General features: G+C 37.5%; 2 protein-coding genes across 4 annotated transcripts in view; one reads left to right on the top strand and one right to left on the bottom strand.

Moving 5' to 3' along the window:
* The window catches only part of PIGF (phosphatidylinositol glycan anchor biosynthesis class F), a 30,394-nt gene extending 22,548 nt beyond the window's left edge, over positions 1–7,846 (bottom strand). The window contains exons 1-5 of one of the 3 annotated variants that reach the window (XM_043918099.1): positions 7,383–7,665; positions 5,321–5,569; positions 4,094–4,185; positions 2,491–2,607; positions 2,126–2,396 (exon numbers count right to left, since the gene is read on the bottom strand). In XM_043918099.1, coding sequence (XP_043774034.1) covers positions 2,219–2,396; positions 2,491–2,607; positions 4,094–4,185; positions 5,321–5,569; positions 7,383–7,406 — 660 coding nt within the window. In that variant the 5' untranslated portion in view covers positions 7,407–7,665 and the 3' untranslated portion in view covers positions 2,126–2,218. Of the gene's footprint in view, positions 1–2,125; positions 2,397–2,490; positions 2,608–4,093; positions 4,186–5,320; positions 5,570–7,382; positions 7,666–7,705 lie in introns of those variants that run through there. The other 2 variants (XM_043918098.1, XM_043918097.1) reach the window with 2 other exon arrangements.
* A 76-nt stretch (positions 7,847–7,922) lies between these two features.
* CRIPT (CXXC repeat containing interactor of PDZ3 domain) lies at positions 7,923–18,296 on the top strand. Its single transcript, XM_043918102.1, has 5 exons — positions 7,923–8,059; positions 10,276–10,341; positions 14,058–14,112; positions 17,291–17,394; positions 17,712–18,296. The coding sequence occupies exons 1-5, from the start codon at positions 8,044–8,046 to the stop codon at positions 17,774–17,776; spliced, it is 306 nt and encodes a 101-aa protein (XP_043774037.1). The 5' UTR covers positions 7,923–8,043; the 3' UTR covers positions 17,777–18,296.
* Positions 18,297–25,016: the final 6,720 nt, after the last annotated feature.

The raw sequence follows: 25,016 nt of genomic DNA, 5'->3' as shown, positions 1-25,016 counted from the left end.
GTCTGGGAAATCCCCTGGACAGAGCAGCCTGGCAGGCTAGAGTCCATGGGGTAGCAAAAGAGTCAGACATGACTTAACAACATGCTACACAACGTGGATAAACCTCAAAAACATCATGATAAATGAAAAAGCCAATCACAAAACATCACATATTATATGATTCCATTGTTATGAGATGTCCAAAACAGGCAAATCTACAGACAGTAAATAGATTAGTGGTTGCTGAGGGCTTGTTCAGTTGCTAAGTGTCTGTGACCCATGCGGTATCCCACCAGGCTCCTCTGTCCACGGAATCTGCCAGGCAAGAATACTGGAGCGGGTTGCCATTTCCTTCTCCAGGGTGCTTACAGCTAGCGGAGAGGAATAGGGAGTTATAGCCAAAGGATACAGTTTCTTTTTAAGGTAATGAAAATATTCAAAACTGACATATCTGTTGCACATATCTGTGAATACATTAAAAATCAATGAATGTCCACACTATAGTGTCCACACTATATAGGTGACATATATGGTGTCTGAATTATATCTCCATACTGTTTAAAAAAACCCGTCTCCCAGCCATCTCAGCTCCCCTCACGTATCTGAGCCACACCTTCCACCATCTGCCTTAACTTGTCAACAACTCTCCTTACAAGAGGCAACCCTTCCCACATCTACTTCCAAAAGCAAATTTCAGGTTTAGCCCAAGGAAAAGTGACAAACTGATTACAATATTTATGTATTTCTTAGCTATTTAACATGTCTTAAACTGCCCTATCATTTTTATTAAGTTCCTACTTTTTTAATGAATCCACCTGCCGATGCGAGAGACAGGGGTTCAATCCCAGGACTGGGAGGATCCCCTGGAGGAGGATATGGCAACCCACTCCAGTATTCTTGCCTGGAGAATCGCCATGGGCAGAGGAGCCTGGTGGGCTACAGTCCACGGTGGTGCAAAGAGTCGGACATAACTAAGCATGCGTGCACATGCTCTTCTGAGTACTGAATATCTTTTATGATGTGTTACTGACGAAGTTTCTGAGTGTTGCACCTCAAATCCATTTTCTTCACTAGCTCTGTATTTCTTCCTGCTTAGTTTTGTATAAGGCAAGGATTTTTAGATATGCATATGCCATCATACAGCAGAACTGACTGTACAATCAGATGACAATATCACCCTAAATGCACCATCAGTGCTATCATCAGAAACCAAAATCAAAGCTGGATAAATCAGCAATCCAAACCAATAAGATTTCAACTGATTTTCACTGTTTAAAATGTTCAAACTAAAATGTGAAAAGAAATCAGTGCTATTTGGAATACTATGGTAATGATGTGGGAAAAGGTATTCAATGGTGATACACTTTTGTTTTCTAGAGACTTTATGAACACTAGAAGATGGTCCTGAAGGGGAACAAACAGTATGCATTTCAAAAGGAAAAAGTCAGTAATGTATGGAGTCTAGCTACATGGCAAGTATTTGCTCTACTTGGGCTGTTCTCTTCCAAATCACACAAAAATACCACGTTCATTTCAGTTTCTATGATTTCATTCATTCCTCTAGCATGCAGTGTCTCCCTTTTCCCCTTAGTCTCACCAAATCTCTTACTCCTGATCCAAGTCTTTCATAGATCCCCATTCCAGCTCACTCTTAAGGGATCTCCCCCACTACTGAGTTTCTAAAACTTTACACAAATTTAGTCTTATGTTTTTGCTTGTCTCATCCCTGCCCCTCAAATATCCAAGCCCCTCAGGGAGAGAATCAGGTGATTCAGACTCCACAAACTGTTTGTACAAACTCTGTACAAACTCTAAACAGAGTTAAAGGCTCAAGAAGTTTTTGCTGCTGGATGATAAATAGGACAAAATCATGGGTACCAACTAACTTTTAGTTTACTTAGTTATGACTCAACCATTTCTGATACAAGTAATTTCAACGCTTTTTAAGAAGCTAAAATTTTAACTTAGTGATGCTGAAAATACATACAGCTACTAAGGGAATAAAATCCTGTAAAACCTGCACTTGGATGTCTCACCACAAAAGAGGCTGAACAAGAAACTATGGTTGTTAACACTAAACATTTTTCGCTAATGAACACCAATTCTACATTAAAAGATGTATGGAAGCAATTTTATCTGCAGCAATTTTATCACAGTGACAAAAGTATCCCCAGGGAGTGTTTCCAAAGTTTTCTTTCGGTAGCAGTTTTCTTTTTCACACAAAAGACTAAGTGAAATTCTACCATACAGGGGGTAAAAAAGCAGAGCTAATCATGCTAAAGTGGAGGGAGAGGCCTATAGTTCTGCCTGCTTGGGTTCCCTTCAAGTGCACACAATCCTTCCCTGGTCCCGGTCCCCAGCTGCAGTGTGCCCGGAAAGCATCTCTGAGAACCATCCGGGGCTGAGAAACAGTTGCCCTGAATAGAAAAGTACCTTGTTAGTTTTTTAATACTAACTAGCTAGTTTCTTTTAATACTTCAAACATCTCTAGAATATAAAATTAAAACTTACCCATTTCTACTGAAAATTCTTAGCCAGGCTTTGAAGTTTGGTCCTAACAAACATAAACAAGGTACAGTAGTAAAAGTGGACAAAATAACTGCAAGTGAAAATGTTTCCAGTGCCAACCTAGAAAAAAAGAAAACCTTCATTAACTTTTTAAGAAGTGTTAAACGTGCATGTACACATTTTGTGTCATTTTTATTTAAACAAATTTAATAATATAAACCTATTGTCCTACCAAAATGACGACTATAAAAAATGTTACTAATGAAATGCAAACTATAAAAAAACAATCTAGCAGATATCTGGCTCTAACTATAGACTTCAGAAGTGTTAAATGCCCTGTGACACTGACACTGTCCATTGCAAGAAAACCCACTTCTAGATCATTAACTTTTTCCTCAATAGTCTCTGGAACTTTCTATGCAACCAATGGTTTGATTTAGCTTATACTGGAAGCATGTGAAGAACTAGTAAACTAGTTTCTGACTAAGGCCTGAGAATTTGCATTTTGATAAAATGCTGATGCTGTTGGTTTTAGAACCACACTTGGAGAACCACTGCTCCAGACATCCACTACTCTAAATGGATTAGATAGAACACTACCATTTCCTGTTATAAAGGTCTTGTCCCCGCTCTAGAAAATAACTGCCTATTAACTTATTGTGTGCACATATAACCAGATACACACACACAGCTGTGTGTGTGTGTGTGTGTGTATTACATCACTCATTTCGCCATGATCATTTATCACTGCTAAGCTGAACTTTCTTCAACTACTGTGTGCATAAGACATATTCATGAATCTGCCTTTCACTAATTTAAAATTTTTCAGCTTAGAAAAGGTACTCAGTCAAATTTTACCTTTCAACTATAAACATTAGCTTATTATGTAATTAAATACAGCAATCTGCTGCTGCTGCTAAGTCGCTTCAGTTGTGTCTGACTCTGTGAGACCCCATAGATGGCAGCCTACCAGGCTACCCCGTCCCTGGGATTCTCCAGGCAAGAACACTGGAGTGGGTTGCCATTTCCTTCTCCAATACATGAAAGTGAAAGTGAAGTCACTCAGTTGTGTGTGACTCTTAGCGACCCCATGGACTGCAGTCCACCAGGCTCCCTGTCCATGGGATTTTCCAGGCAAGAGTACTGGAGTGGGGTGCCACTGCCTTCTCCAATGCAGCGATCTACTGACTTTTAAGAAAACAAACTTTTTGAGCAGTTTAGAATCACATTTACTAGGAACTGATATGCTGTTTGTAACTAATTTATATGTATCATTATAATTAGTTTTCTTAGAGGTTCTAAGGAATTATGATTACCAGTATCATACACTTACTGCTATAGGACAATTTCTCATGTACCTCCCTCCTCAGGCAACTGGGTAACAGAAGGCTAGGTAATAGGAGCATTTAGTGAATTAAGTTATTTCACTGTCTTTAATAAAAAAAAAATACACTGGCAAGGAAGCGTGCAATGATGTCAGTATCCTTCCATGATCCATTAACTGAACACACCATTTTTTTCTCTAGTAACCAACAGAATCAGCATTTGGTTTTACCAATGACTGTTATAAAATATAATTGGCTTAAGGTACACATTTCAGACTTACTCTATTAGTGGTGCGCCATACAGAACAAAAATTACATGAAAGAAGAAACAAGATGTAAGAAAGTAGATACAGCATTTCAAAAATCTGGTTACCTAAAAAAAGAAATGAACAATATAATGAATCAAGAGAGTGCCTGAAGGACAGCAGATACTTTGAATTTTATCTACAAATACAACTTGGTCCCACATTGAGTGGTACAGGGGGACTATTCTTTGGATTTGCTCCTGAAGTCAGATCACACATGCCTTACACACTTTTAAAAAGCCTAAAAGACAAGAATCCACCCCCATATTCCACACACCTAACCAACAGCAGAATCAGAAAACATTTTTGTTCCTCTGCTATGTACTGAATTATGCTGTTAAGCAGTATTTATGAAATATCTACCGATAAGAGTGCTAGGATACACAAAAACACAAATACAGTTCTTGTTGTGTGATAATGTTACACGTGAAATATTTACAGAAAATAACTATGATAAATCTTTTTCATTTTAAAACAAAATTCCTAGAAAAACTGGACAAAAAATTACAATATTAAGTAATTCCCCAAATCATATTTATGTTACTATAAAAAAGACCTGCATGTTTGAAAATCAGTGCGTGGGACCTACTTGACTTCAAGAAGATCTAATGGTAAAACTCACATTGAGCTTCTTATATCAAAGGGCAGTAAACATGTTTTAAATTACCTAACAGCATATGTATATAGTACTGAATAATGTTGAGTGAGGACTTCTCAAATAATAGTCGTGTTACATTTAATAAATACTCCAGAAAATAGATTCCAATATCTGAAACTTCAACTACTATTTAGTCAAGGAAGGCCATGTTTGAAACAAGAGCTACCAAGGTGGTTTATTTTATAATGTCTAAAAAACTCAGTGTGTCTTTCAGAAATGCAAAAGACGTATGAAAATAAACTGAAATGTCTTATAAGGTTTAAAGGTGCAATTGCTGCATGTTTTTATCTTCATCATGTTTTATGATGATGTAAAACATGACTATATAGGTTCACAATGCTATGATATCCAATGAACTCATGGCAAGAATCTATCAAACATTATGGACAATCTTTCAGCAAGCAATACACTACTGATTTGGGGGGAAAATATCAGCTTCTTTATTTACTGTAAATAGCCTAATAAGTGCTTGACTAATACTTTATCCTTCCAGTAAAAGAAAATTACCTACATCTAAAAATCATTTATCAAGAAATAAGCCTTACCTTGTATGATAATGAACTTCTTTTAGAAGACACATTTGGTTTCAGTACTAAATACAATACTAAATTGACGGCAGTTACAGAAACAGAACAGATGCATAACCATGTCAAGTGTGTCTCCAATATTGAGAAGTTCTCCAAGAAGAATGATGGAATGAAGATGCTTAGGATAATTGAAAATATGCATAAAAGATGGGTATACAGTAGTTTCTTGATGTCAGTATCTTTCATGGTGTTTTCTTGAGTGGCTATCTAATGAAAAACAAATTAAGAAAAGAGCATAGACAATAATGACTTTTTGCATTGTCCTAAATGCTTCGACTTCTAAAAATAAGCCATGAACCAAAGTCAGTTTTCTATGGGCAAAAATGTCTAAGTGCTAGAATAGAGGGAGATGCATATATGGAAATATACATGTAGACTAAGAGGATACAAACTGTTCTCACAGCCTAAAAAAGGACACATTAACTAATTTCTTAATTATTTGTGTTTAGTTTCTGCAACATGGTCATGTGCTAGGACTATTTAAGCAATCCATTGTATTTTTCCTTTCCTTTTTTTCTTTGCCAAAATCAGAGGTGAAAACAAAGGGCATAGGTTAATAACTTGCCCTTTTGGAATTATAAGCTATGCATTCTAGGAACCCCATAATACACTTTGGCTGGACTGTTGGCATTTTTTATCATTATGGACCTTTGTCTAACATCACAGTAGTTCACATTTTCTATCAAGTGCCAAGTAACACCAGGTACACACTGGAATACTCAAGTGGTGGCCAGTGTTATCAAGAGCCTTCAAAGAACATTATGCTAAACCAAGGAATCCCAGTGCTGCAAAAATACCAAAATGGTAATGTCTGTTACAGATGCCAGATTCCAAGCAAAAGCAGGGTATGAATGAAAGGAAGAAAAATATTTACTTTCTTTCTATGAAACACATATTTGATGTATGTACATATTTACAAATTATCTAACAGAGAGCCTATACATGGTATGGACTGATGTTAAGTAAGGAGTTTATTAAAGTAATAGTCCACAGGTTACACTGTGGTGAAAAGTCCAGAAAAAATTATATATACATACATATAGATATGGACAACGTGCTCATTCACACAGTCATGTTAGATTCTTTGTGACCCCACAGTGTAGCCTGCCAGGCTTCTCTGTCCAAGGGATTGTTCCAGCCAAAATTGAACTCAGGTCTCCTGAGTTTCCTGCTTTGCAGGCAGATTCTTTACCACTGTGGAGAAGGAAATGGCAACCCACTCCAGTATTCTTGCCCAGAAAATCCCATGGATAGAGGAGCCTGACAGGCTATAGCCCACAGGGTCACAGAGAGTCGAACAGGACTGAGTGACTGAGCACTCTACCTACCACTGAGACACCAGGGAAGCCTATATATATATATATATGTATATATTTTATAAACACACACACACACACACAGGGCGCCCACAGGGCAAAAGGGCGAATCCACACCTTATCCCAACATTCTAATTCACACTACACTTTTCAAATGCAAACATTAATACTTTACTGATAAGGAAACAGGCTAAAACAGATTAAGAAATACTCCAAGGTCTCAAGCTCTCAAGTGCTAAAGCCATTTCAAAACCTAGCCTCGCTGATATATACGCACCAAGGGGTCAAGAAGGGAATGAATGGCAAGAAAGGAAATGTTTCTCACAGGTGCTACGCTCAGCTGAGGGGCGGGGAGGGAAATCTAGAATATATTCTCTCAATAGACAACCCTTCAGATATTTTTCTGGGCCACCCTCAGAATCCCAACTAACCGAGCAGATCTGGACCTAACACAGTGAGCGGCACCCAAACTCAGATGGCTTGCGGAATGAGTGAGTGAACAAAGAGTTGGTCCAGTGCTGCCCTTCTGAGAAACCAGCCCTGTGTCAGGCCCTGGCCAGCCGAGGACGACTCTGGTCAGGTGCCCTCTCAGGTGGCCAGGAACCCGGAATCCGCTGTCAGACCTGACCCAGGCACTCAAGGCTTGCAGAGGTAGAGAAGGCCCTTCTGAGCGACTCCTAGAGGAGCCTTGGCGGGACATTAACCTGCAGCTTCATCCCAAATTGCATCGCTCCGGACTCTGCCTAAGCCTGCCTCAGCCGACCGGAGTGTGGGCAGCGAGGGACGAGCTGAGAAGCATAATCAAAGAACACAGAGGCGGAGACCAAGAGAAAAGGAGGTACAGACACAGAAAGACGTATCCGAAAGAGGTCAGTCCATCAGGGCAGCCCTTGGGTAACGCCGGAAGGGCGGCGCTCGAGGAGCAGGCAGGCGTCAATTGGCCGGGGACAGAGATTTCCGGCCAGTTGGCGAAAGTGGCCTGCAGCCTCGGGAGGCTTGCATGCGGGGGGCGTTCGGCTGGGCTTACCTATCTCTCCCACCCGCGGAATGGAAGGGAGGATTACTACCTCCCACCATCAGGTGCCACTCACTGCCCTGAGCCTCGCGCAGGCGCAGCCTGTGGGGCGGAGACCCAAGGCCTCACAGCCAATCGCAGAAGTGGAGGGGCGGACCAAGAAGGCAGCCCCGCCTTCGCTCTCGCGTTTATTCCTCCCGCTGCTTTCCAGGTGCAGGATAGGCGGGGCGAAGGGCGGGTGGGGCCGGAAGTGAGTTTTAGTAACCCGGAAGAGGAGTTCTTTCCTGGCTGTAGTGTTGATATCTTCCAGCTGCTGCTTGTACTGCGGCTGAGGGTATCGTCGCGAAAGGATGGTGTGCGAAAAATGTGAGTTAAGGAGACTTCTCCGGGAGAAAGAGGCTGGGAGACCCTAATTCGAACTCCCCGGGAACTTTGCCCTTTTTTTGTTTATCCTTCGGCCACAGGCTTCTGACTCTTAAGTCTCTGTCCTTCTGTCTTGCTATTTGACCATTCTGGCCCCTCCCCAATGACCGTATAGTCCTGTATCTGTTGGATTCAGGGTGGTCCCAGTTTTGCTCCGTTTTGTCTATTTCGGTTGCTTCCCCTCGACCCCGGCTATCATCCTGTGCTGCTTCTTGACAGGCTCCCTCGCTTCACAGACCCTCAGGGTTGGAATGGATCTTAAAAATCACTTCCACAACATCTGGAGTTGCTGGATTTAGCAAATAAAAGTATCGGACGCCCAGTTAAATTTGAATTTCAGGTAAACAACGAATAACTTTTAGTGTGAATATGTCCTATGCTATTTTTGAGGCCTGGCCCTGTTTGCTGCTCCTACTACTATTAAGTGTTTTGTCCCAAAGCACGCACTTTTACGATATTCTTTACTGAAAATGTATTCTTTGTTTATCTGAAATTTAAATCTCACTGGGTGTCCTGTACTTTATCTAACAAGCCTAAATCAGGATCCCACCCAATGGCTTAAGTGCTCTTTGCATGAATGCCTAGAGTACTGAGGCATGGGGCTAGGAGAATCTTACCATCTTCAAAGAAGTCTCTGTAGTTTTCTCTGGCTTTTAGAGAAGTCTTTCCTCCTTAGGGACTTCCCTGATGGCTCAGAATCTATAGAATCTTCCTGCAATGCAGGTAGACCCGGGTTCCATCCCAGGGTCCAGAAGATCACCTGGAGAAGGGAATGGCAACCCACTCCTGTATTCTTGCCTGGAGAATTCCGTGGACAGAGCAGCTTGGCAGGTTACAGTCCATGAGGTCGCAAAGAGTCAGACAGGACTGAGCAACTAACACTTTCCTCCTTATAGTTGCTATTCAGTGACTCTAATGCCAACCCTTGAGAGTTCTAGAAAATATGATTTTTTGACTTCACATACTGTTTATAGGTTTAAAATGAGCTGTCATATCCTCAAATACCTTTTTCCTACCGTTAGGTATGTCTTGACTCTTCTGTAAAAAAGATTCAAGTCCTCATAGCCTGATAATTAACATGATCCATTTTGTTTATATCCCCATAGTATATAAAACTTTGAACACAGACACCCATGAGTTTGAATCAGAGTTTTTGTATTAGGTGAAAGAATGACCATGGATGGTTTCTTTATTAAATTTTCAGAGTACAGAAAATAATTTGGTCTTTTTATATTTGGAGCCTGGCATTCGGAAGGACCCTCCACAATAAAGCCTTAGCTTACGTTTTAAACTTCATTTCCACTAACCCTTATTTTCCTTATTTTCTTCACTTCAGCCAAACCAAACTGTTTTGTATGCCTGTATGTACATACCCTGAGTTTTTCATGCCTTTCCCCAGGATGTGTCCTTTATCCAGGTTACCTTCATCCTCTTTTCTCCTCTCTCTTACCAGTCCCATTGCCACTAACCCTCTCTATTGCCTTCCCCACAAAGGTTTCCTGGATTTCCCTGATCAAGGTTAATTTTTTCTTCCATGAGATTTCTCCTAGTACTACAGTTCTGAATTGTTATACTGTTTATTTTCCAGCTTATATTTTAGTTGAATAGTTCTTAACTTTTGGGGGTGGTTCTCTGAGCCCTTTGAGAATGTGATGAAAGCTGTGGACTTAATATAGCCTACTTAAAAATGAATATACAAGAAGTTTCTGTACGGTTTCGTCTTACTCATATATTGTCTGTGGCCTACCTGTGAGACTCAGACTAAGGACTACTGTTAGGGAAATCAGTGTGCTATAAACTCCTTGAAATCTAGACCTTTATCTAATTCATTTTACTTTTCTCTATGCTTTGTACAATGGCTTATACATCAGAGATGCTTAGTAAATATTTATGGAATGAATAGATTTATCAGATCTGTTTATACATGTACAGAGGAAGCCTATTATAAGCCATCCTGTTATCCACAAATTTTACTTGAGAGTCAGTTATCCATTGCCCACAGTTAATACCTTAAGTCTCAGTTCAGTGGCCCTGACCCCAGCATTAACAGGCTTGTACATTGTGACTGGTGATACCATTGTGAACTTTAGGCATAATGTAGTGTATTTATTAGATAGTAAACACTAATCCCCCTTGTTTTTACTGTCTTTTTATAATAGGTGAAAAGAAACTTGGTACTGTTATCACTCCAGATACATGGAAAGATGGTGCAAGGAATACCACAGGTATTTTTCCTTTTAGAACATAGATATTGAATGAGATAATTCCTGTAAGTAATGTTTCCATTTTCACATTATTTGTAAAATGAAATATTGTTATATGTACAGCATAGTTCATTTATTAGACATTAAAGAATACTAGATCTCCCAACTGTTTTAATATATTCTTCTATTTTGTTCTTTCAGTGACACATCAGGGTTCCTGATTTGGTAGAAAGGAAATAGCAAAAAAATGAATTTTAAGCAACGAGTGCATCATAGTATTAATAATTGATTTGATTAAGCTTAATTAGGGTTAGTATTGAAAGTCCCTTTTCTTCACCTGATTTTTATATTCTTGAACAAATTATTTAAATGTTTTCACTGTTATAATCATTAATTACAGTGAGGATTTTTTCAGAGGAAACAAAAAAATATTTTCGCTATTCAATGTCATTGGCACTAAAGTAGTGGTGTCTAGATTTTACATTAGATAGAGTAAATATAGACCCATTCCCAAAGTCCTACATTGAGTCTGAGGAATAAGATGATTGCTTTTTTTCTACCACCACACCCTGTCCCCCATCCCCAACCATGCTGTGAAGTTTGCAGGATCATAGTTCCCTGATTAGGGATCGATCCACCCTCTTGGCAGTGAAAGCGCAGAGTCTTAACCGTGGACTGCCAGGGAGTTCCTGTAATGATTGCCTTTTATCCAAATTTTATTCTCTTAGTAAAAAATTCTTTTATTTTTAAGTAGTGTCTTGAAAACTTGGCTTTTAAATGAAGATTTTTGACAATGTTGATATAGGCTAGTCTACCTGGAAGGTTAGGTCCATGAATTAAGGCAAACTGGAAGTGGTCAAACAGGAGATGGCAAGAGTGAACATCAACATTTTATGAATCAGTGAACTAAAATGGACTGGAACGGGTGAATTTAACTCAGATGACTATCATATCTACTACTGTGGGCAAGAATTCCTTACAAGAAATGGAATAGCCATCATAATCAACAAAAAGTGTCCAAAATGCAGTACTTAGATGCAGTCTCAAAAACAACAGAATGATCTTTGTTCATTTGCAAGGCAAACCGTTCAGTATCACAGTAATCCAGGTCTGTGCCCCAACCAGTAATGCTGAAGAAGCTAAAGTTGAATGGTTTTATGAAGACCTACAAGACCTTCTAGAACTAACACCCAAAAAAGATGTCCTTTTCATTATAGAGGACAGGAATTCAAAAGTAGGAAGTCAAGAAACACCTGGAGTAACAGGCAAATTTGGCCTTGGAGTACGGAATGAAGCTGGGCAAAGGCTAATAGAGTTTTGCCAAGGTAATGCACTGGTCATAGCAAACAACCTCTTCCAACAACACAAGAGAGACTCTACACATGGACATCACCAGATGATCAACACCCAAATCAGATTGATTTTATTCTTTGCAGCCAAAGATGGAGAAGCTCTATACAGTCAGCAAAAACAAGACCAGGAGCTGACTGTGGCTCAGATCATGAACTCCTTCTTGCCAAATTCAGACTTAAATTGAAGAAAGTAGGGAAAGCCACTAGACCATTCAGGTATGACCTAAATCACATCCCTTACAATTATGCAGTGGAAGTGAGAAAGAGATTTAAGGGACTAGATCTGACAGAGTGCCCGATGAACTATGGACGGAGGTTTGTGACATTGTACAGGAGACAGGGAAAAGACAATCCCAAGAAAAAGAAACGCAGAAAAGCAAAATGGCTGTCTGAGGAGGCCTTACCAATAGCTGTGAAAAGAAGAGAAGCTAAAGGCAAAGGAGAAAAGGAAAGACATACCCATTTGAATGCAGAGTTCCAAAGAATAGCAAGGAGAGATAAGAAAGCCTTCCTCAGTGATCAGTGCAAAGAAATAGAGGCAAACAATAGAATGGGAAAGACTAGAGATCTCTTCAAGAAAATTAGAGATACCAAGGGAACATTTCAAGCAAAGATGAGCACAATAAAGGACAGAAATGGTATGGACCTAACAGAAGCAGAAGATATTAAGAAGAGGCAGCAAGAATACACAGACGAACTATACAAAAAAGATATTCATGACCCAGATAACCACGATGGTGTGATCACTCACCTAGAGCCAGAATTCCTGGAATGCGAAGTCATGTGGGCCTTAGAAAGCATCACTACGAACAAAGCTAGTGGAGGTGATGGAATTCCAGGTGAGCTATTTCAAATCCTAAAAGATGATGCTGTGAAAGTGCTGCACTCAATATGCCAGCAAATTTGGAAAACACAGCAGTGGCCACAGGACTGGAAAAGATCAGTTTTCATTCCAATGCCAAAGAAAGGCAATGCCAAAGAATGTTCAAACTACTGCACAATTGCACTCATCTCACACACTAGCAAAGTGATGCCCAAAATCCTCCAAGCCAGGCTTCAACAGTATGTGAACCATGAACTTCCAGATGTTCAAGCTGGTTTTAGAAAAGGCAGAGGAACCAGAGATCAAATTACCAACATCTGTTGCATCATTGAAAAAGCAAGAGAGTTCCAGTAAAACATCTACTTCTGCTTTATTGACTACACCAAAACCTTTGACTGTGTGGATCACAACAAACTGGAAAGTTCTTCAAGACATGGAAATACCAGACCACCTGACCTGTCTCTTGAGAAATCTGTATGCAGGTCAAGAAGCAACGGTTAGAACTGGACGTGGAACAACAGACTGGTTCCAGATCAGGAAAGGAGTACGTCAAGGCTGCATATTGTCACCCTGTTTTTTTAGCTCATATGCAGAGTACATCATGAGAAACACTGGGCTGGATGAAGCACAAGGTGGAATCAAGATTGCCGGGAGAAATATCAATAACCTCAGATATGCAGATGACACCACCCTTACGGCGAAAACTGAAGAAGAACTAGAGAGCCTCTTGATGAAAGTGAAAGAGGAGAGTGAAAAAGTTGGCTTAAAACTCAACGTTCAGAAAACTAAGATCATGGCATCTGGTCCCATCACTTCATGGCAAATAGATGGGGAAACAATGAAAACAATGAGAGACTTTATTTTTAGGGGCTCCAGAATCACTGCAGATGGTGAGTGCAGCCGTGAAGTTAAAAGATGCTTACTCTTTGGAAGAAAAGTTATGACCAACCTAAACAGCATATTAAAAAGCAGAGACATTACTTTGCCAACAAAGGTCTGTCTAGTCAAAGCTATGGTTTTTCCAGTAGTCATGTATGGATGTGAGAGTTGGACTATAAAGAAAGCTGAGCACAGAAGAATAGATACTTTTGAACTGTGGTGTTGGAGAAGACTTCTGAGAGTCTCTTGGACTGCAAGGAGATCCAACCAGTCCATCCTAAAGGAAATCAGTCCTGAATATTCATTGAAAGGACTGATGCTAAAGCTGAAACTCCATTACTTTGGCCACCTGATGGGAAAAACTGCATTATGCAAAGATCCTGCTGCTGGGAAAGATTGAAGACAAGAGGAGAAGGGGACAACAGAGGATGAGATGGTTGGATGGCATCACTGACTCAATGGACATGAGTTTCTGTAGGCTCTGGGAGTTGGTGATGGACAGGGAGGCCTGGCGTGCTGCAGTCCTTGGGGTTGCAAAGAGTTGGACACGACTGAGCAACTGAACTGAACTGATTGGTTAGAAGTCAAAAGATGACTTTCTAATTGTTAAATGTTGCATGGCTATGTTATTATGTGAAATGTGTAGAAATAACCCACTAAAGTGTGTGTATATTTCAATGCAGAAAGTGGTGGAAGAAAGCTGAACGAAAATAAGGCTTTGACCTCAAAAAAAGCAAGGTAAGTAAAAGATCATCTGTAAAGCAGTCATAAATTTCCACTCTTTAATATTAAGTATATTGGAATGAACTTGTTTTGCCTCATTGTGTTTTAATAAAGCATAGACTTAGGTACCTCCCAGGGTGTATAACCAAGCTATCTGTTACATCCTATTGGTTTTACCCTGTTCTTTTCACTGTATCAATATATGAAGATATATATTATTTTTATAATTTGACCAGAAAATAGTACTTATTTTTTCTAGTTCTTAGTTTTTCTATGAATCACAGGCAGCAGACAAATGTGGACAGATCATGAGCTCTAAAGTCAGACATAAATTTGAATCTAGACTTTTTTACTGTCTAGTTCTATAACCTTAAGCAAGTCAAAACAGTTCCTTAACTTTCCTGGACATTGCTTTTTTACCAAGGAATGGGGATAAAAATGTCTCCTACCATAAAAACAATTTTTGACACCATGCTCTACTATATTCAGTTTTAAAAGCTCCATAAATTCTTCCAGCTGCCATCCATTTTCTTGCTTCCTTTTATAGCAGAAGTTTTCAAAAGCCATATCTAGAGAGTACTTTCTCAGTGTCATTAAGTTATATTCAGCCTTCAGCCACTGTAGTCAGGCCTCCCTCTCTACCACACTCATAAACCTACTCTTGTCAAGATCACACATGACCTTTGAAACTGTTGGCTGCTTCTCAGTTCTTACCTTTCTTAACCTTTCAAAAGTGTGCTGTCTCTCTCTCTTTTTTTTTTTTTTTTGCAACCATTTATTCTCTTGGCTTTGAGATACCACATTCTCCTTTCCTCTTAACTCCTCTTAACTGTTCCTTCTCAGTCCAGTGCTTCTAGACTTAATCCTAGACTTTTTTTCCCCATTTATAAATTTGCTATCTCTCCCCAAGTGACTTTAGTCCAACACCTTTAAATTCAAACTGTATGTTAATGACTTCCACATGTATATCTCATCCTGACTTTTCTGAACTCCAGACATATATCCAGTTGCCTCCTTGACTTTTCTAATTTGATGTTTGACAAGCATCCTCTTTTTCCTTCAGTCTAATCATAGTCTTCTCATCATGGCTCTGGGGTTCAACCTGCTTGTACAAACCAAAATTCCTCATTGATTTCTTCATTTCATTCACTTCCCAAAGCCATTAGTGAGTTCTATGGCTCTACTACCAAAAAGTAACCTGAATCCACCTTCTTCTGTTCATCTCACTGCTATTATCCACTTCTAAACCATCATTATTATTTCTTATTGAATACTGTAATAGCTTCTGTCTCCCTGTTTCCTCTCTGATTCCCTATACTTCATTCTCATAATAATCAGAGTGGTTCCTTAAAGGATATGTAACTCCTTTGGTCAAAACTGTCCATTGAGTTTCTTTTTACATTGAGTAAAATCCAGGCCCTGTGCCACATTCTCACAGGGTCCTTTATGGTCTGGCCCCTCCTACCTCTGTGACTTCCCATTGAGCCAGCTCTTGAATCAGATTTACCAAGCCCACTCTCATTGGAAGAGGTTTTGCTTACTGTGCTCTCTTACTAGAACTCATCCCTAAGAGCTCACATAGCCGGCTCCTTCTGGTTACTTGAGTTGCAGCTGAAATGTCATTTCTTCAGAGACAGTCCCTAACCAGCATCTAAACTAATGTCTTCCTTCCTTCCTTCCTTCCCCTCCTGTCCACCACACTATCCTCTTTGAATTTTCTCTACGACAGGTATTACTATCTTAAAAGTGTGGTTGTCTCCTTACTTACTGTCTGTCTCCTCTCACAAATGTCAACTGGATGAGGACAGAAGCTTTGTCAAGTTCATCTTTGGCTTTTAATAATAAAGCTTCTAATACATAAAGTGCCTTACACATAGAGGTGTTTATTAAATAATGAGTATAAAATAGCATAATAGACTTAAACTTCAGTACATTGTCTCATTGTGTATTGTTGACTGACGTATTGATGTCTTCTGAGATCATTCAGTTATTATTGACCAAGTTGTTTCTTTTACAGAGCATACAGTTTTAGGTCCTTCTAGTTCCTTTATGCTCCCAAACTGACTTCAGTATCATTAATAAGTAGCTATTACTTTGGGGTATTTTAAATGTCTCATTTTGGGAAGTATACGTAAGATTTCTAATATATTAAAATGTACATTTTAGGAAAAAATATGATTCTAAGAAAAAGTAATCTGTAGACTTGTAGGTCCAAACAAATTGAGCTTATTATTCAAAGGAAGAATCAGGTTCACTTTTAACTTCCCTTGTGGGAAGTAAAGTGACATTCTTTTGGATTTAGAAAAATTAACCTTTGAAAAATGAGCTCTCGTATTGTACCCAAGAGAAGAAACCAGGTCTGGACAGTGTTGGTATTTGGTATATGAGTTCAGTTACAAAAAGTTATTGCCAATTTGATGGAAAGTATTTCCTCTAAAGTTATTTTGCACTCCAGTTACAGTAAGATGACATTTTCGTTTAATAGAAACTTTTTTATACAAAGAAGTTTACATCAGTTAATTGAAAATATCAGTTAAACTAGGCAATCATGAAGAGATACACATACCTTATTTTAAGTCAAAGCACATAGCTGTACATATATTTCATCAATCATTTTACATTGAGATAAGACTTTTTGAATATGAGTCTACTTTATCATTTGCCTTATACAAATCATAACCAGAATATATATTTTCAGTATCTTTAAAGTAGCTCAAGAACTGACACTTTTCAAGGGCCAAGTCCTTCCATTTAGAATTTTTTCTCAATTTTTAAGTTTTCTTACCCATGACTAATGCTGTAGCAGTTTTAATGATTCACTCTTTCCTGGTCATCCTAAAGTATTCACTTAGTTTTTAATAGATCAGTTACATTTTTTGTACTCTTCATTTCATGAGTTTCCGTAATATTTAATTGTATCACATGAATAGATTGACAAATACAACTATTACAAACAGGTTTGGGATTAAGTACAGATGACTCTTTATAAGCATACAGCTTACATGGAAGGGGCAGAAGTGTGCAGGTATGTTAAGAGAGTAGCCAGTTAGAAGAGTTCTATTCCTATCAATTTTGTAGAGTTTTATAGAGGGAGCAGAAAGCATAGATTAATCACATTTGTTGCTTAAGTGAGGTTATTTAAGAGTATTTCTATTGTATTGTACATTTTTCTTTTTTTAAAAAAAATCTCTAGATTTGATCCATATGGAAAGAATAAGTTCTCCACTTGCAGAATTTGTAAAAGTTCTGTACACCAACCGGGTTCTCATTATTGCCAGGGCTGTGCCTACAAAAAGGGTGAGTTTCTCTTAATACCACTTTTATATTCATATCAAAGTACTTCTTTTGATACTGATTTGGATAACACAGTAAAAAAGTAGCCCTTCATAAATCTTATTTGTCAAATAAATGCTCTTTTTTCTAAGGCAAAATATATAGAACTTATCATAGTTAAAAATATATACATTTTCTCTTTTCTGATGCTTTTCTTTTTTTTACCTTTGGCAGTGACTTAAATAAACCAAATCATTGGTATTAGTTAAATATTTGATTGATATAATTAGCTGTTGTTAACATTTGATTGCTTACATGAGTTTTCTGTTTGTTTGTTTTAGGCATCTGTGCTATGTGTGGAAAAAAGGTTTTGGATACCAAAAACTACAAGCAAACGTCTGTTTAAGTGTACTGAAGTTTCTGGTTTTCTGTACAATTTTACTTTTTGCTTTGAATTTTCAAGGCACAACTTAGATGTTCAAGTTACAAAATAACATGTCTTAAGACAATTAAACCAGGGAAGTAGACTGGTATTCTTTCTTTTGCTGTTAAGAAATTCAGCAGCAATGTAACTAGTTTTCTGCCTTAAGCTTTTATTTTCTTTACAAACATCTTATTTAACTGGAGTAAGTAGCAAATCTAACAAAAGTATTTTCCTAGTTCTGTATGCACTTTTTAATTTATCATTACTCATAATTTTTATTCTTTTTCCCTCTACATTATAGATATTGCAAAAGAAGGAAGTTATTGATATATGGCTTTGAATTTGGCATTCGGACTTGTAATCCTTCCCTCATTCCCTGTTGGTTGTGTAACTTTAGAATCAGCCGTTCCTTAATTAATTGCAGTATCATAGGACATTTAAATATCTGAGCCCATTGTTGTTTAATAGTTCCTTAAATAAATTATCCCAGACCCAAATTAAACAAAAGTTGTTTTTATGTTATTTTTTATTCATTTGTGAAGCCAACGTGCCAGTACCTTTCATATGAGAACAGAAACTCAAGGGACAACCCACATATGTCCAAAAAATACACTGGATTTCAGAAAAACACATATCACCTTGAATTCAGACCATCATGAAAGCCAGAAGAACATTGTGCATCCATAATGATGTATAGTGAATGAATCACCATTCTTTGGGAAAGTGCTTTGAAGCAGACACCAAACATTTTTTTAACCTCTTCTTTTCCCTCCCCCACCAAAAATAAATGGACAAAGCAAACATTTTGACTCTTTTTTTAAATATATATTTAATATAGACTGCTAAAAGACTGCTTTGAGGTTTCTTTTTTTTAACTATAGTGTAGTTGATTTATAGTGTTGTGTTAATTTCTGCTGTAGACAACATAATGATTCAGTTATACGTATATATACATTGTTTTTTAAATTCTTTGCCATTATGGTATATCGCAAGACATTGAATACAGTTCCCTGTGCTATGCAGTAAGACCCTGTTGTTTATCCATTCTGTGCATCTGCTAACCCCTAACTCCCAATCCATCTCCCCACCCTGACAGCCCCCTCGGCAGTCACAAGGCTGTTCTCTTTATCTACGAGTCTGTTTCTGTTTCTTAGATAGGTTCGTTTGTGTCATATTTTAGATTCTGCCTTTAAGTGAAATCATATGGTATCTGTCTTTCTGACCTCACTTAGTACAGTAATTTCTAAGGCCGTCATGTTAATTGGACATTATTTCATTCTTTTTATGACTGAGTAATATTCCATTGTATGTGTCAGTCTTTTGAATTGTAGTTTTGTCTGAATATATGCCCAGGAGTTGGATTGCTGGATCATATGTTAGTTCAATTTTTAGTTTTTTGAGGAACACTCATACTGTTTTCCATAGTGACTGTACCAACTCACATTCCTACACTGTAAGGGGGTTCCCTCTTCTCCATACCCTCTCTAGCATTTGTTATTGGTAGACTTTACAATGATAGCCTTTCTGACTGGTGTGAGGTGGTACTTCACTGTAGTTTTGATTTGCTTCTCTCTAATAATTAGTGACGTTGAACATCTTCTCATGTGCCTGTTGGCCATCTGTATGTCTTCTTTGGAGAAGTGTCTAGGTCTTCTGCCCATTTTTTGGTTGGGTGGTTTGGGTTTTGTGTTGAATTACGTGAACTGTTTGTGTGTTTTGGAAATAAAGCACTTGTCAGTCACATCATTTGTAAATATTTTCTCCAAGCCTGTAGGTGGTTCTTTTCATTTTGTATATGATTTCCTTTGTTATACAAAAGCTTATAAGTTTGATTAGGTCCAGTTGGTTTAATTTTGCTTTTGTTTCTATTGCTTTGGTAGACTGACCTAAGAAACATGGGTACGATTTATTTCAGAGAATGTTTTGCCTGCATTCTCTTAGGAGTTTTATGGTATCAGTATCACATCTTATTAAGTGTTTAAGCCATATTGAGTTTATTTTTGTGTGTGGTGAGAGGGTGTGCTCTGTGTGTTCTGACTACATTGATTCACGTGCAGCTGTCCAACTTTCCCTTAACACTACTTGCTGAAGAGATTGTCTTTTTTCCATTGTGTATTTTATGTGTGTGGGTTTATTTCTGGGCTGTCTGTTCACTTTCAGGTTTCAGACAAAGCCTTTTCTTTTGCTGCCTTTAGAGGTACAGGACTTCTGCTTTTGAAACAAGCTTACTGTGGGAGGCCAAAAAAAGTATTCCCCATTTCCAAGTGCAGTATAAAGATGTATCACTATAAAATGGTTGACTAGATACAATGATGATACACATGGTATAAATACCACATTTTTATTTGTTTTAAAACTACTATGGAAAGTATTTAAAGTTTTAACTGCTTAATTTTATCTATAAGGTTTTTTCCCCCTAGGATACGTTCTTATTCTTACCCAGAAAGATCATAGCAATAATGAAAAATATAATAACAATAGCTCTGAGGGCAAGAAGTATCTTCTCATGCTTTAATTTGGGATTTTAAGCTAAAATCAACACAAAGGATACATAATAGGACCTGATTAAGAGAGTGACCCAGATCCATTAAAAGCTGCATTGGTCAACTTTGGGAAAGTACATTTTTCAAGTATCAACTGGGATGTGGATTTCCACAACTCATATTTCCTATTCATGCCTGACTAGCCTTCTACTGTAAATGATCCAGTGGCCAGACTCAGGTTGTTCTGTGAAGATATTTGTCAGTGTTATACCTCGGAGTAGTATAAGTGTTATAAACCTTCATATTGTTGAAATAACAATGTGACTGCTGTAAGTTGAATAGAAGTTATTAAAAGAGGAAGAAAGTCCCAAAATAAAACATATTTTTTAAAAAAAATTTTTTAAGAAATTAAAAAATAGAAAATATAACATTAAGATGACAGGATTAAGATCACATCTAGCCTTTATCAAGTTAAATAACATTTTTTAAAAAAAATCTCAGATTGTATTTAATGTATGTATGTCAGAAACAAATACCAACAGAAAATTTCTTAAGTACTTTCACTCATTAAAATATGCAGCCATCAAAATAATACAAGATTTGTGTATTTGTGCAGAGGTTTATGTATACAAATAGAAAACATCTGAAAGCCACTGATCCGGTTTTCTCTGTGGAATAGAACTAAGGGTTGAGAAAAGAGAGACTTAACCCTTTACAGCCTCATGCCAACTACCTAGTACTTTTTAGCTTCTAATTCCTTTACCTGGGGGAGCAGGAGAGTACTAATAATTTTAGTATCCTAGAAATATATATTTACATGCATAGATACATATTTATTTTTTGAGAATTTCAGGCAGAAGAAATATATACATTGTTCTGCACTTCAGCTTGTTAATGTTTCTATTTGCTTTACCATTTTCTGTCTCGTTACACATTTTTTTGACCACATGATGAATACATTGCAGAAATCACACCCTTTAATACTACATATATACTTCATAAGAGCAAGCATGTGAAGTATGGTTATCAAATTCAGGAATTTAACATTAATATTTTCATATAATCTATAGTCCTTGTCCCAGTTCCATTTGTTGTCCTATTGGTAAATTTTTTTTACAGCTACAGGATCTAACCCAGGATCATATGTTAGAATATCATCACTCTAATCTGGACCAGTTCTTCAGCCTTTCCTTGTCTTTTATAGTATTTATTTGGAGAATACAGGACAGTTAAAGTATAGATTATCCTTCAGTTTGGGTTTTTCTGATTCTTCCTTATGGTTACATTTGGATTATACAGTGTGGGCTGAAATACTGTAAATGATGTGTCCTCTCAGTGTCATATCCAGGCTCTCAGAATGTCCCCTTGCCTCTTATTGGTGATGTTAATTTTATCGCTTGAGTAAGATGTTGTCCAGTTTCTCCACTGTATAGTTAGTTCCTGTTTTAACTTTTGCAATTAGTAGATAATTTGTGAGGAGAAACTTTGAGACCCAGGTTGTTTGATGTTCTATTTCTTGTCAAACCTTCCCCTCCTAGATGTAGCATCTTTTGATAATTCTTGTCTGAATAAACTTTTACTGTGATGTTTACAAAATTGTGATTTTTCTACCTACGTTATTCTTTCTATATTAATTAGTTGTCATACTACTCTAAAGAAGAGGTTTCCCTTTATCTATTTATCATAAGTGTAGAATAAATGCTTTTTTTCTGACCACTTGAATATTACTTACAGGTGATTCCTCTTTACCCCAAATAAGTGTGTATTCTCTAAGAATAAGGGTATTTTCTTATATAACTACAGCATAATTATCAAAATCAGAACACTAGCATTAATACAGTATCTAATATTTTCCACATTTCACTGGTTGTTCCAGTAATGGCCGGGGAGAGGGGCAGGGGTGAATTGGTCCAGGATTCAGTCCAGAACAACACATTCCATTTAGCTGTCAAGTCTCTAGTCTCCTTTAGTCTGGAGCAGTTCTTCAGTCTGTCTCTCAGAAATGTCAAGACTACTTATGTATATGAAGTGCCCCTTAATTTGAGGTTTTCCGATGTTCGTTTATGATTAAATTGAGCTTGTATCTTTTTGGCAGGAGTACCACAGAAGTGACAGTGTCCTTCTCAGTGCGTCGAATCACGGCATTGGTGGCTCCATCACAAGCCGTTCGTTTTGATCGCTTATTTTTGGTGGTGTCTGCTAGATTTTTCCACTGTGAAGTTTCTAATTTTTTTCTTTTAAGTTAGCAAGCATTTTGTGGGCAGATACTTTGAGACTGTAAATATTCTGTTTCTCAGCAAACTTTCATACACTAAGTTTAGCATCCAGTGATGCTTCTTGGTTGAATTGTTAACTCTGATAGCTGCCAAATGATAGTTTTCCAGTTCTCTCATTCTCCCACATTTATTAGTTGGCATTCTACTATAAAGAAAAGATTCCTTTTCTCGCTTCTTTTCGTATGAACTCATAAATTCCTATTTTATTCATCTGTTACTCTCATTTGTTTTAATGTCAAATTGTTCCATATTTGGTCAGTGGGAGACCTTTTAGGCTGGCTTCTGAGTCTTTTTGACATGTTTTTATCGTTCTTTGAGAAATTTGTTACTCTCCAGCACAAAATGTTCCAAGTTTATCTTGTTGTTTTCCCTTCACCCATCCTTGGAATCAGCCATTTCTCCAAAGATCCTTAGTTTTTTTTTAGTGGACAATGGTATTTAGAAACTAAGATCTAGACCTGCTGGCTTGTCATTGCTTATAGGGTCCTTCAACAGAAAGAACTAAGAAACATTTATTAGAAATCACCAGTTTCTCTAATACCTTCAATTCCAAACCAGCCCCACAGGGTTCTTTCTTGCCTTTACCCATTTGATATTTGTATCTTCTTCCACAGTGAGAACCTGGGTCTCCAGCATCATTATTGCAGAACTCTGAATTGTTTAATACTGCTCATGTATTTTGCAATTAAAAATTGTTTCTTAAAAAAAGTTTCTTAAAAATCTAAGTAAGCCAACAGAATGATACATGTGAATGTCGTTCATCAGTATGTTAGTGCAGGATAAAAGCTTGGGAATTTTTGTGCTTACACTGCCTCCCAGATAAATTTGGTAAGTGAATAACTGGTACTAAATACTTGTTTCAATTCACCTAACGTTTATTAAATCTATACTATGTTCTCATCCCTAATCAGAATACTTTTATTGGCTACAAGTTTTTTGCTGATAACCATCAGCAAGACTGTCATAAACAACCTATCAATTAATATAGTATTATAAAAGTAAGGTACAAAGAAAATATATTGAAAGAATAGTAACTAAAGAGAGAGACCGTTTCAAAAACAGCAATTCTAGCAGAAAAAAAAGGAACTCTACTAAGGTGAGACTCAGAGAATGGAAATGAAGGGACAGATTCGAATGACCTGTTAAAAGATTTGACTGCCTTGTTGACTAAATGAGGAAATGAGAAGTTGAGTTATAGTGGGTCTCCTTTATATGTTCTAATAGTAAGTTCCTCCACTAGAGGGCAATGGTGTTCTTTCTTGGTTTTTAATTTTCCATCATGCTATAAAAGATTTGCAGTTTGGGACTTCCCTGGTGGTCCAGTGGCTAAGACTCTGTGCTCCCAATGCAGGGGGCCAGGGTTCAATCCCTGGTCAGGGAACTTGATCCCACATGCTGCAGCTAAGGCCGGGAACAGCCAAATAAATAAATAAAATAAATAAATATATTAAAAAAAAAAAAAAAAAGATTTGCAGTTTTAGACGGACAAATAGAGGGACTTAAGTCTCCAACAACATTGTGAAAAGATAGCCAGAGAAACTTAGTCATACAATAAAAATACTGTAAGCCATTTATTTACATGTATACATATTCATATAAGTATATAAAATTTCTGTGTACCTATTAACTGGCAGGAAATAATGATGATTCTTAGAGCCCAGAAACAAAGAAAAAGAAGTCCAAAATGTACATTAGTACCAAAGCCCATGCTTGCCTTAAAAGAATTATCTTCCAACCTGTCAGTGTCTAAAACCTACTTAAAGCATCAAGTGCATAGATGACAAAGCCCTGGACTTGAGCAAGGTGGGAAGGTTAGATCAGACATAGGTGCATAAAGCATGGATCCCTACAAGGCAGTGTTTTCAGTGTATTTACTATAAAACTCCTCTTAGAAAAAGGCAGTGGGAATATGTTTTTATCCTAGCCTTAGCCTTGGGAAGACATGGGGAAGAAAATTAAAATCTCTCCTTAAGAACAAGGATGAGATAGACATTTTTAGGCAAGCAGGTGACTTTAAATCAACCAAATCCTCAGTAGAGGACATTCAAAAAGGCATATTTCAGGAAGAAGAAAATGAGCTCAAAAATTAATGAAATACAAGAGAGAATGGTCAGTTCCATAAAATAATAAATATGCAGCTAAGTATGGACAAACATTGATTATGAAACATGTTAACATGTAGTTTGTGGAGTTAATAACTAAAATACTGGAAAATAATAAAATAGTTGATCAGATTAACTACTCAAGAAGAAAAAGGTATTGACAGATTTTCAACTTGGTTAAGTTAAAAAATACATTTTAAAGCATACATGTTAAAATTTCTTAACAAAGAATAAAATAAAGAGTATATTTTCCAAACTGAGGTATATGGAGTAAGAGAAAATATATCAATCCAAAAGAAGTCAAAAAAGGAGAGTGCTGGGAAAAGACATTTAGAAAACAGACGGAGCAAAGTAATATGGA

Source organism: Cervus elaphus, chromosome 11 (genome assembly GCF_910594005.1).
Source record: "Cervus elaphus chromosome 11, mCerEla1.1, whole genome shotgun sequence".
In the NCBI taxonomy this organism is placed as follows: domain Eukaryota; kingdom Metazoa; phylum Chordata; class Mammalia; order Artiodactyla; family Cervidae; genus Cervus; species Cervus elaphus.
The sequence above is the reverse complement of the archived record's forward strand: the minus strand, read 5'-3'. Positions and strand labels throughout refer to the sequence as shown.

Coding starts and splice junctions, on each gene's coding strand:
- CRIPT (XM_043918102.1), top strand. Junction 10,342..14,057: donor TGGTGCAAGGAATACCACAG/GTATTTTTCCTT, acceptor ATTTCAATGCAG/AAAGTGGTGGAAGAAAGCTG. Junction 14,113..17,290: donor TTGACCTCAAAAAAAGCAAG/GTAAGTAAAAGA, acceptor AAAAATCTCTAG/ATTTGATCCATATGGAAAGA.